Source organism: Lampetra fluviatilis, chromosome 1, assembly GCF_964198595.1.
Source record: "Lampetra fluviatilis chromosome 1, kcLamFluv1.1, whole genome shotgun sequence".
Classification (NCBI taxonomy): domain Eukaryota; kingdom Metazoa; phylum Chordata; class Hyperoartia; order Petromyzontiformes; family Petromyzontidae; genus Lampetra; species Lampetra fluviatilis.
The window spans coordinates 11,078,268-11,091,382 of record NC_136275.1 but is presented as its reverse complement, the minus strand read 5'-3'; the positions used below and the strand labels follow the sequence as shown (position 1 = coordinate 11,091,382).

Below are 13,115 nucleotides of genomic sequence, written 5' to 3'. Positions count from 1 at the left end.
GTTTGCATAGACCGCAATACCTGCAGTCATAATACAAACAAAAGACATAACTCTGATAATGTACACTGTCCTTGAAGTTGATTGGTCCACACCCGAACCAGCTTTCCTTAGGAAAGCTGTCTCGGGTGTGGACCAATCAATGTGCTTGATTGGTGTGGACCAATCAAGCACATTATCAGAGTTATGTCTTTTGTTTGTATTATGACTGCAGGTATTGCGGTCTATGCAAACATGACTCCTTGTAAAAAGGTGTCAGTTTTGTTGCCAGATAGAAGGGTAAAAAACCAATTATCAGTTCCCCATTGTCCCAGCCTTCGCGATGACCATCAACAAGGCGCAAGGGCAAACTGTTCACAACCTGGGATTATATCTACCAACGCCATGCTTCTCGCACGGCCAACTGTACGTGGCACTATCGCGAGTCACGGCAAGATCCAACATCAAGGTGCTTATTGAGGGACCTGACGACGAGGAGGAAGATGGAGTGTACACGAAGAATATCGTGTATCGCCAGATATTTCAATAAGTTGCATTCTATATTTCAATAACTTGCATTCTTGAATATTGTCGATTGAGCGTCTCATAAAAATACATATAACCTCACAAAAATAAACATAAAACAATCACCAAAACATGTATATTGTGTCCAGCCACTTTCAACTCCCCACCAACCAAGCATATACACACCGCCCGCGAAGCGGGCGGCAACTGCTAGTTACTATTGTATGCCACTACACTTATAACACTTTTAACTGACAAACTGCTTGGTTGACGTTTAAACAAAGTACACAGATACAACAAACTAAGCCCCCGGACTAAAACTCGCTATTTGTATTTGCCCTTGGTCCAATGTAAACTAAGAAAATCACATTTTGTAACAATGTATGCCGATCGTAATGATAACTTTGAGGGTGCACCAAAGCACGCATCGGCGCATGCGCGGAAACACCCACTTGCGGTTGCCCCTAGCAATGCAAACAAGCTTGCTGAGCGGCTACGATGGGAGAGAGGTTCTCCTTCGTATTAAAGACTTCGTGGTCATTTTTTTTTACAAGTGTAGTGCAGTGGAACCACGCGGAGATGAGGAATTCTATAAGGGTTGTTGCCGTTTAATAAAACACTGTTACACTCAACATCCTACGCTCACACCAGTGTAGGTGCACTCTATCTTGGTTCTTTACTCTGGAGACCAAATACTATTTGGGTCCTACCCTCGGCTACCCTTTGGGCTCTCACTCGTCTGTCCGGAGCAGGGGTTCAGCCAACACCACACCGCGACAAGGAGAGAAAGACCTTATTCCAGTCGACCCTTACTGAATACTACAGGACCCTACGCTCGGCCATCCCCTTGGCTCTCCCACTCGTCTGGCTGGAGCGGGGGTTCAGCCAACATCACTCCGCGATGAAGAGGGAGAGACCCTCTGCAGCCGATCCTTACCCTGGCTCCCTACGACGACCACGCCTCCGTCACGGGGCCCACCTTAAGAACCCTTTGGGCGGCTCCTCCCCCCCCCCCAGCTCAGCTCCGCCCATGTTCTCGAAGGTGCTCTCCAAAGCCCATTCCATAACCCGTCACTTGTATGTAGCCTGTGTAGGTATATATGCCTACAATTTTAGATCAACTTTTTGCAACTTTTTGATTCAGGACTTCTGAAAGGCTCTCATAATTTTGTTGATGGACAAATGGACAAATAGAACGCCGGGCTTTCATAATAGCTTACTATTTATGTATGGATATGTTGTTACTTTTTTCAGAGAAGACAAGTTTTGAAATATATTTTTCCCCTGGGCAAAGCTGGGCACTTCCTGCTAGTTCCTTAGTGTAGCGTATTTGCTGCACTTGGTATCAGATGCCATTGAAATAAGCAGGTTGCTGACATGTGTGGTCTTTTTCCACAAACTCCGGTTATTTCCCATACGTAAAAAATTGTAGTGTAAGGAATTGGACAAACATCACTATAAGTCATGATATATTCACTGCGAGATGAAGTCTATAAACTGGTCATGGAGGAGCCCAAATGGATAAGGTAAAACATTTATTGACTCGATTCTCATGGACAAACCTCAGATTATTAGATATGTATTTGCCCAAACAGGACCCTTATTAAAATGAGCCTTTAGACTCAAGTGAAGGTTTTATGATAAATAAATGGCTATTGTCAAAATGTGACATTATGTCCAGCCCATCATATATTTAGTGTCGAAAAAGTGAGTATGAGAAAATCAACATTGGTTGTCCTGTAGATAGACTCGGTGTGCAATAGCTACGCGGAATTTCTACAATTGGATGCGGACTGTAATGGGAGATCACTGGCTAAATGCCCATTTGAGCAGGAAATCACTTTGACTTTCCGTCATCTCTCGAATAATGACTGCCATGGTGTTCCGTCGTTCGTCCCTAGAGTTATGATTGGCTGGAAGCTGAGCGGCCCCACCCCCCCTCCCCCCTCCACCATGAATGGCTCCCTCCTCATTCATGTCGGGCGTGTGAAGACATCAGGGGGGAGGGTGCCCAGTGCACATTGGGGGCACGCAGGGGCCATGCCCATGTGTGCCCAGCATTGGGGGCGAGGGGAATGTGCACGCCCAAGATAAATCTTGTTGAACAAGCGAAATACGTTTCAAGAAAAGTGCTTGGGAAGCGAAAACTCATGAAACGATCATCGTTTTCCCATTGACTCCCATGTTAAAAGCTGAGCTATCTTTCAGCCCCAACAATTTCCACTCTTGAACAACTTTTTTCACGTGAGAAATACAAATTAGAATCTATATATATGTTATGTAGGAAGAACGACGCTGAAGCCAGTCGTGTAGGGGCTGACGCCGAACTGTTTATTAAGGGCTCGCGCCTAACTCGGGGGAAGGGGTTAACACAGAGTTATTACTAATTCCCCAGGGGAAGGGTACTGGGAGTTACCTACACCCTACCAGGCTATCAGGCTCTTCCCACAGCACTGACCGAGGGTTCATCCAACTCGGCCAGCCGGGTAAAGCAGCCCTTTAGCCTGGCTCTCAAACCCTCTATCCCGGAGCCCCCTACTCCCCTACCACTCACTCTCTTGGCTCCCCGCGAAGACCCCCATCTATGTCACGGGTCTTCCCTCAAATACCCCGGGTGGCATGACGTCACTTTTCCTTGACAGCATTCCCCCCGAGGCGAGTGTGACCTGACGTCAGCACTCCTCAACATATATAAAAGGGAAGTTTGTGAATATGTGTGACTGTTCGAAATGTTTAGCATACTTCCCGACATGCAACAAACTTGAAATTTGGCATGTGGGTAGCTTCCACACTGCACACAATGCAAAACGTATAAAAATAGACTTTTGTATTTTGGGGGTGGGGGGGGGGCACAATACTGGATATATTTTGCACGGCAAGTGAGCGGCGACGTCACATCTGTGATGTCACCCGCATGCTGCAGCGTCACGCAGTGTGCCTGCTGACGTCACGCATCCCCCCCCAGCCTCCGCGTAGGCCGTGTATTAATCCAAGACAAGAATCCAAGTCTCGGGCGAAGCCAGGTTGTAAAGCTAGTTTGAGAATAAAGTAAGAAAACATCAAATGTAACACCACACATGAAGAACCACAGTGCTTGCAGGTGCCTGGCATTTATGTTGTTTGAAGGGTAGATGTTCGTGGGTGGAGGTAGCAGTAGGGGCCATACAAGACCGCTGGTTCAAATATAATTCGGCACTGATGTTAGCCATGGCTCAGTATCGAACTCGGGTTGCTGGGTTCATAGCCACTTCCTGTACTGAGCATCTGCAATTAGTGCCGCCACCGACCCAGCCCCCCACCCACCGATTACAGTGCTACCATGAGTCCCCCTCCCCAACATGACAAAACACACGGGCACACAGCACAGCTGGTAAACAAACAGCTGCAGGCCGTCGTGGACCCCCTGCCACCATGGGATACATATTAATTGATCGCTAAGCGAACATTTGGCATGTTTTGCGAACAAACGGATAGAAATTCAAATTGCTCGTTATAGCGAATTCTCTAAGACAGAACGCTCATTAAGAAAGACAAGCCTGCACTGGTGCTAGGTAGGCTTTCTTTAGGCACTCTAGTTTGCTCTCAGGAGGGCTGTTGGGGGAGTGGAGAGGGGAGGACACGTTTGGGTAGTAGTATACTGGAGGAGGGGGGTACAGGTTGATGAGGTGGAGGAGGGGGGCAGCTTGGGGGGCCTAGCAGTTGGCATGCACGAGGGGGGACCTGGGTGTACGAACATGGGGATGTTGGGGGTGGTGGGGAGCTCAGCAACATGTACTTCTAGATTATGTACAAAATAATGCTATTCATTCCGATAATATTATATAAATGTATGTACTGACCTGGTATATGTCTCTTTTATCTGCATACAAACCTAAACCTACGGAATACAAAATGTAGAAAAAAATGCAACAAGTTAGTATGATTAATCAATGACTGTGCTTTCAAATGTTGCCATTCAAGGTGAAATGTATGTTAAAATTGTGTCCTGCAATTTCTGAGATTTCAGTTTGACACCGCCTATTTTGGTTCTTCAATTCTCATGGCGAGAAGTTTATCTGTTTCTCAGACATATAAAATGTTGGCAGTCAGAACGCAGGACTGAGTACAATATGAAACACTTCTCAGATGTGAAGATAGGATCTTTTGGGTGTACAAGAGTTGACCTTGATCATGTTGGTTGTATGCAACCTTGACATTATTCACATGAAGCATTTCCCCAATTTTTCAGATCATCCAGGAATGTATGGAAGAGTACCAGCCATAATTCTTGTTAATTTAAGTCGCTGTTGTTGTCGGTTCTGGTTTCAAATGGATTGCCAAACTGCCAATGAATATATTTAGCTAAAACGTCAAAAAGTAAACTTTTCTTTATAAACTTCCCTTGAATATGTTACTTAAGCTAATGTCAGCTATTCCAACATAAAACATATTAATAATTAACGAGTCAATAACAGTACAGTACATGTTTCTCTTTTTTCTCTTTGTTGCAGAGCAATTGATGGTACTGTATCTGATTACAATCGTTAGTTAATGTTAAAGATTTTACCTAGTTCACTAACTCCACCAGAAATGTGTTTCTGTCTTTCCCAAGCCGGGATAAATGAAGAGGGTTGGTGTCTGGTGGCAACTAGGGGTCGGCACGGTTTGGCTCAAACCACCAAACCGCGGTTTGAACCGAACCAAATCGGTTTGGTTTGGCTCTGTTTGAACTGGTTCGGTTTGGTTTGGGGCTACGAAAACCGACTCGGTTTGGCTCGGACAGGGTGGAACCGGCTCAAACTAGTTTGGTTCAAGCCAACTTAAGAGGTTTGGTTTAGCTTAGTTTGGTTTGGTTTTGGTTTGGTTTGGTTCAGTCGTCGCTGGTTTGGTTTGGATTGCTCAATTTGAAACCAGTTTGAGTCGGTTCAAACCGTGCCGACCCCTACTGGCAACCGGCCGTAAAACCCTCAATCCAATACATGAAAAGTCCTTGCAAATAATTGGCCCTCAGTCCCCCGCAGCCCTTAAGTGGGCAGAGAGTGCAAAGAATATCGGCACCCAATGACTCTGCCACGGCAGGGAGTGCAGACCAGGGCGGTGGTAATATGTTATCTGCACATGTCAAGATGTAGAATAAAATGGAAAGAGCAGAAGGTTGTTGGGGAGAAAGATATAGTTGGCTGCATGAAATATTGGAACAATGACAGGAAAAGGTCAGGAATTAGCGGACTGCTTGAGGAGGAATGTCGGCATCGCATGCATCCAGGAAACAAAATGGAAAGGCAGCAGAGCAAAAGAGATTGGCTGTGGTTTTAAATTGTTATACCATGGAAGGACAGCAAGGAGAAATGGGGTTGGAGTTGTGCTGAGTGAGGAGATGAAGAGTGAATGACAGACTGATGATAGTCAGACTGGTACTGGACAGTGGGGTTGTATATGTGGTGTGTGCGTATGCCCAGCAGGTGTACTGCAGTGGGGAAGAGAATGAATACTTTCGGGAGAGCTTAGACCAGGAGCTTCAAAGCTTACCAGTAGATGAAGCAGTGGTGATGGGCGCAGACTTAAATGGAAGAGTGGGAAAAAGGATGGATATGAAAGGAACCATGTTGGATGCAAATATGGCAGTACGAATGGGGAGGAGATGACATTCTTCGAATGGCCCAGGCAAATTATATTGTAGTGGTGAATACCTACTTCCAGAAGCAGGAGGGACATTTAATGACCTATCAGAGTGGAGAGGTGAAAAGCCATATATAGTTCATTCTGGTGAGGAGGAAGCATCTGAAAGGAGTGAAGAACTGCAAAGTGATCCCTGGAGAGTTTGTGATTGGCCAACATAGACGACTGGTAGCAGACTGCATAGTGAAATGAGTTAGGAAGAGGCAAGTGAGATAAAATAACTATAGCAGGGTGAAGTGGTGGTGACTAAACAAAGTGAAAGAAAACTTATGCAGAAAAGCTATGGAGAACTTAAAAAGCATAAGGCCTAGGGGGAGCGTGAATGAAATATGGGAACACCTGGTGAGTGGAATACTGAAAGCAGCAGGTCGTACAGTGGGAGTGAGCAACGGACAGATGCAACAGAAGAAAGCATGGTGGTATATTGATGAAGTGCAAAATGCAACAAGAGAGAAAAAGGCTACGTTTAAGAAGTGGCAGACCACAAGAGAGTAGGACCATCTGAATGAATACCTGGCAGCGAGAAAAGAGGCAAAGCGAGTGGTAGCAATGACAAAAACAACAGCATTTGCACAACTATACAAGAAGCTTGACATAAAAGAAGTTGAATAGATGGTATACTGTTTGGAAAGAGCCAGAGAGAAAAAGACCAGGGACATCGACCATGTGAATCCCGTTAAGTACAGTGAAGGACGAACAATCCTGAATGAGGTAAAGGTTAGAGAGAGATGGAAAGAGTACTGAGAAGTTGCTGAATGTGGAAAACCCAAGATGTGAAATGGTTGAGGAACATCAAAGAATTTAAGTAGTTGCTTGCTGTACTAGTAACTAATTGGCATGTTCTTTTTACATGACAAACCTTATTAATTTGCCGTGTCGGGAGGTGGCGGGTTTAACAACACTCATATTTACGCGCTTCAAATAAAAAAACATATATTATGGATGATATTGGTCGCGAAAGTCTAAGTGTTAAAATGATGAAGATTATTAGGTAACTAGTTCATAAAGCCTGTGTTCACCAGGCAAAAGTTTTCAATAAATATAATAATTTACCAGATATGATTGAAAAAAATAGTTGATGACTTGATTCAATTTCTCATATTTAAAGACGTACCCATCGGAAACCGCTCAATTAAAAGATTCAGTTCTTTTCTTATTATAAATTATTTTTTATTTTCTTATTAGACAAGAACAAAAATAATTTACATCATGCTCTATGAGGGAAGCACCTATCTTTAACAGTTTTCGAATAATTCAGATTTGAATATGATAAAATGCATTTTTTTCTGTTCAAAACTGCATTAATACAAAATATCTCAAAATCAATAAAAGGTAGAAGAATGGTTCTCGTTTTTATTTCATTTGACACGCACAAACATGTTTATGGGACACTTAAAATCGAGATTTGGGGGCCTTAAAATTTAAAATCTTGGATTTTCAGATTTCTCCTGTTGTTTGTGTCCTAAAAGCTAGCTATGTGCCAAATTTCAGTTGTCTACCTTGCTGGGAAGTACCCTAGAGTTTTTGAGACATACATACAGATGAAGGTCTTTATTTATATAGAAAATATGATTATGTAGACTTGCGTCATGTTTCCATAAAATGATCGCAGGGTTCCATGCCTCTCACCCGGTATGAGGATGGTCTGCATTGGCGGCACCTGCAGGCCTTGGGTCGGGTAGGAGAGCGGCGAGTTCGGATGAGCCACGAGCACCTTCTTCAAAAGAGGATCCTGCCTATGGGCAAACCATGTAAAAAAAAATTTACACAATTTGCTGAGAACATGCCCAAAGGATGAACATGTTGTGGCCAGCAACAAACAGCACGGTTAATGTTGCAACAGATGACAATTAATACGTGTCTTGAGTCCAGCAAGCTTATAAGAGCTTGGGAAAAGAGACGGCAGGAGGAAATTCTGCAGAGGAGCAGTGTGAGGAAAGAAGGAGAAAGAGAAGTGGTCTGATTTCCCATATGGTGATTAAACATGATATGGATTAAACAAAACAGCCAACCTCGTAGACTGAGTGTTCAACATGGGAGGAGGAATTAAGGAGTGAATTTTATGAGAAGAGTAACCACGATAGTTGTGATAAATGTGTGGTAATGAGGCGACTGACCACTGGTGACTGGAGTGAATTGGTGAGAGGTGGATTATCCATCAAGATGACTATTTTATGTTGAATTATATCAGGTACAGTGAGGTAGGAATTGGTTTCACCACCCAAGAATGACAACGGTATTAAGTTTTAACCAGTGACTTTAATTGCAACATTTTAAATAAAGTCAAATCTATTAAATTGACCAGGGTTAGATAGATTTGAGCAGCACCATTGGTGTAGCAGTGGTGCTTTGCTAAAGTATATGTGAGCTGACATTTTTCATGTGTTTAATTTGACAAGTTTCCAACAAAAGTTTTAGACATGTGTAATAAAGCTCGTTGGAGCGACTTCTGGAATCCGTCTTTTATTCAACTTGTATTACAGCTTTCCTTCACGCTGCTGACAGGCAGCGTGAGAGGGACAGATATAGAGAGAGACACACTGCCACGTGGCAACCCGGAGCCCCGCTCCCGCGTGGCCCCCTGCCTCTGTTCGTTCCCGTTCTGACCACGTGTCGTTCGTCTCCACCCCTATTTAATACCCGGGTCATGTGGTATGTTTCCGCCAATCCTCGTTAGCCTTCATGGAATATTCCAGGCCCCCTCGTAGCTCCCGGGACCACGCCCCTGACTCATCTCCCCATTGGCTGTGGCCAAAGCCAGCAGAACCAATCCTTACAGCTGTCACCTTTCCATTACGTCAGGGTCACGCCCCCTAGGCTTCCCCCCATTGACTATAAACCAGGACCAGCAGAGCCAATGATCATGACGAGTTGTGATACGTCAGTGAGCCGGATATATCCTCACATTACACATGTCAAACAACACGCAGAGCTATACAGCACAACTGCAAAAAACCTACACAGTCGAATGTAATTGAAATTATAAAAAAATATTTTGTTCATATTTGTGTAATGCGAGCGTAAATGGGGTTACTGCTGGGCTCTGGCCCAATCACACGGCCCGGGGTATTGGGGGGCGGAGCCCGGTATTGGGGGCGTGTGGGAGGGGCCGCCGTTCACCTCGGCAATGGGAAGCGAGGTGAATGGAGGTGGAGCCAGCAGGGCAGTATGGGAAGGCCGGATCTGACGATCCGGGAGGGAGGAGTCAGGGTCATGTGGGAGAGAGGATATAGAGGGGAGCCCGGAAGAGATCGTGGTCAGTTGATGGAGTGAAGAAGCAGGACCACGTTAGGTGGCCGCCGCGCCATCAGCCACGTGGCTGATGGGGCTTCGGCACACCATCGGCCAGCGGTGTGCGGAGCGGGGTGGAGCGGTGCGCCCGACGCAAGAGGAGCTGACGGGAGAGCGCGTGCGGGGCGCGCGCGAGGAGGAGCTAACGGAGGAGCGTACGGGGCACGCGAGAGGAGCATGCGCGGCACGCGAGAGGAGCGTGCGCGGCACGCAAGAGGAGCGTGCGTGGCACACGAGAGGAGACGCTGGTTCCTTGTCAGGACCAGCAGGGTGTGAGGACGAGTGGAGGAGCTGAGGAGGAGGCACGTGCGCGGGCGCATGAGAGACGATGCTGGTCCGCGGAGGAGATCAGCGGGGTGCGGAGAAAGAACTTGAATAAAAGACCAACAGAGACCAGCAGTGCCTGACGGAGTCTTTTATTACATTTGTACAACAAAAAGCTAACACTATAGTATAGTGATAATATAGGTTTTTTGGGGTTATGTTGTAAAACCCGCCACTACCCGACACAGCCAGTTAGTAAGGTTTGCCACGTAAGTAGAACATGCCAATTCGTTACTAGAACAGCACACCGGTGTGTTGGAGAGAAAATTTACATTTACAAATTGAGGACAGTACGATGTTTTGCCAGTAATTACAACTTGCATTATCAGGCGGACAGCCAGATTTGTGTTTCATTCCTTAAATAGAGAGATAGATTTGATGAGCACACTTGTGAGCCCTTCTCATGCGAAGGAGACGAAAAGAAGACCAAAGGAATATGAATTACTCCCAAATACAATTGTCAGCAGTGGAGGAACACACGTGCCATCGAGGACACTGAATGTATTTTAATGTTGAAGTTCTGTGCAGAACTAGTTACGACTGGTCAAGAATGATTAGATAACCTATCGAAATTTAGAGAAATAAAAATAAGTGTAACCGTTCGGATAGCTCCAGGCTCAGTGCTGCTTGAAAGGGAATCATAAAATCCCTATTCAGGTTACCATACGTCAATGGGGATTACCTGTATGCAAACGACAGGAGGTACAAGAACAATGTGTATGCATAATGTACATTGATTACCATATGAATTACGAAATGGGCAATGGATACCCATTGTAATTTATATGCATTAATTAATACCCCCCCTCCTTCACACGTGAAGGGTTCAAGAGTGATGTCATCACATAAATCCCTCTATTTAAGGAATGAAACAAGAGGATTTCTCCACAAATCTGGCTGCCCGCCTAATGATGCTAGTCGTAATTATTGGCGAAACGTCATACACAGATTGTAAATGTGGATTTGCTCTCCAACACATCGGTGTGCTGTACAAGTGTAATGACGACTTGACACTTCTCTTGAGATAACACTTTATTGAAGACACGTTCACTTGACATCAGGCGGAGATCCCACTGCAACAGCCCCAAGTCTCCCATGCATCTCCCTTATATACCGAGGCCACGCCCCCCTTCTCGATCATTCTCGCCGATTCTGGATGCTCGCTCTACCGGCAGACTCTACCGTCCTCTCCCGTCACCTGACCACTCTCCTTTCTTCGAACATTCCCGTAGCCACCAGTCCCTTCGCACTCACAATTGATACCCTTGTTATTACTTCCCGTGGCCACTAGTCCCCTCACACCGCATGCAGGCTCTATTGTCATTACACAAATAATGAATTGGCACATTCTGTATACGTGACAAACCTTACTAATTGGCTGTCCGGTTGTGGAGGGTTTAACGACACATTTATATTTATGCGTTCTAACCCCAAAAAACCTATACAGGCAGTCCCCGACTTACGATGGAGATGCGTTACAACGACCTCATCGTAAGTCGAAAATATCGTAAGTCGAAAATGGCCTAGCCTACCCAGGAGTCTTAAAGAATGGTGATAATTTAGCAAAACAGAGCAATTTACAATACCGTACTGCATAAATTATATGCGTACAGTACATCCCGGCAGCGTCCCAATGTACAATATCGTACCTCGTACGCTGCTGCGTTTGCCTGCCACGCGAAATGTTGAATATTTACAATTTTGTCATATCGCTATCGCCATCGTAAGATCGAAATATTGTAAGTCGGACCATCGTAAGTCGGGGACGACCTGTATTATGGATGATGTTGGTCGCAAAAGCCTACATGTTAAACAGTACAGTGGTAGTTGATACTTCAGACTTGTTTTACCCTGGAAAGTGAGGGACCTGCCAAGTTGTTTTACAATATGGGGAGATGTTGCTATGTATACTCTTTGGTTCTTTCGGTAAAGTCACGTAGGTATGAAATTAAATAAATCAAGACGTTTCGGGTGCAACACAAGCGTCCGTCATCAGGCATGATCTGCTGCTGAGGCAGACTGTTTTGAAAAGGGTTTGAAATGGGTGTAGCCCAAGGGTCATACAGAAGTGGGCGGGGCTAGTGATGTTAATGTGAGAAATTAGCATGCAAATGTAGGATCGGAGAGTGGCCTCCTCGACGAGGGCACGGAAGTGGCTTTGTTAATGTGAGAGATTAGCATGTTAATGTAAGAGGCAAGAGCGTCAACGTAAGAGAACCACCACAACAGTGGCCATGCCAGTGAGACACACAGCCCATAACACAGTAAGAACCAACGATACATCGAGGCTAATGGAGCAGAAGTGGTCATGTTAGTCAGACCCCAGCCCGTTAATGCAAAGGCATCCGACAGGGCAATGCAACTCAGAGAGTCGGAGATAACAGCCAAATGGCAGGAAGGATAGAAGCATCACAGCGAGTTATGACTTTACCTGGTTAATAACGTCCTGCGATTGTGAGAGATGAACTGTAGGGCATGTGAGCATGAGAGTGCAATGCAAAGGACATGTGAGCATGTGAGATCTAAGAGAGAGGGATATAGAGAGAGACAGAGAGTCGGAAATAACAGCTGACATAGGCAGGTAGGATGGAAACATCACAGTCAATTAAGACTTTATCTGGTTATTAACGTCCTTCCAATGATCGTTCAGTTTGTACACATCTTCTCGGTTGAAGTTGTCTGTGTTTATACATCTGGATGGCATCATGAACAAATCTCTGAAGGTAGCCGGTAGGTTTGCAGAGTACCTCCGTCTTGGAAAACTCTATTTCGTGTGAGCCCACAGCATTAAAACAATGATCAGCAATGGCAAAAGTATTGGTCCAACCGTGTTTCAGATCTGCCTTGTGTTCACGAATGCGGTCCGAGACATGTCATTCCATTTCCCCAAAGTAACTGCTGCCGCAACCACAACTCAGTTTGTAGACATCAGAGTATTACATGTCAGGAATCACATCCTTTACAGATGGGATTAAATCACGGATTTTGTATACTGTGTTGCAACGAACCTGGATCTTGTGTTTAAGATTTTTGAAATATTTTTGGTTAACTTTGCTATGTATGGTAAAGTGATGGTTTTGGTTGGATCCTCAGAAGGTTGTCTCCCCATGGCTGGGGAGACAGCTTTGCGGATTGTACGGTCTGAGTATCCGTTCATCCTGAGGGCTTGGTGTACGTGCTCCAACTCACTGGCTAGGTGGTGCTTGTCGGAGATGCAACAGGCCCTATGGTGTAGTGTTTAATGAGGGAATTCTTCTGCGCTGGATGGTGGTGGGTGTCAGGCTTGAGATAGGCATACGTGTGGGTGGCTTTCCTGTAGACCGAATGTCCCAACGAGCCAG

At 45.3% G+C, this 13,115-nt stretch overlaps 1 protein-coding gene across 1 annotated transcript in view; it reads right to left on the bottom strand.

The window, feature by feature from the left end:
* LOC144936485 (beta-1,4 N-acetylgalactosaminyltransferase 1-like) overlaps positions 1-13,115 on the bottom strand; it is a 35,101-nt gene that overhangs the window by 18,505 nt on the left and 3,481 nt on the right. Inside the window, exons 3-4 of the mRNA XM_078863589.1 lie at positions 7,789-7,895; positions 4,341-4,378 (exon numbers count right to left, since the gene is read on the bottom strand). Of these exons, the coding sequence (XP_078719715.1) occupies positions 4,341-4,378; positions 7,789-7,895 (145 nt within the window). The remainder of the gene's footprint in view (positions 1-4,340; positions 4,379-7,788; positions 7,896-13,115) is intronic.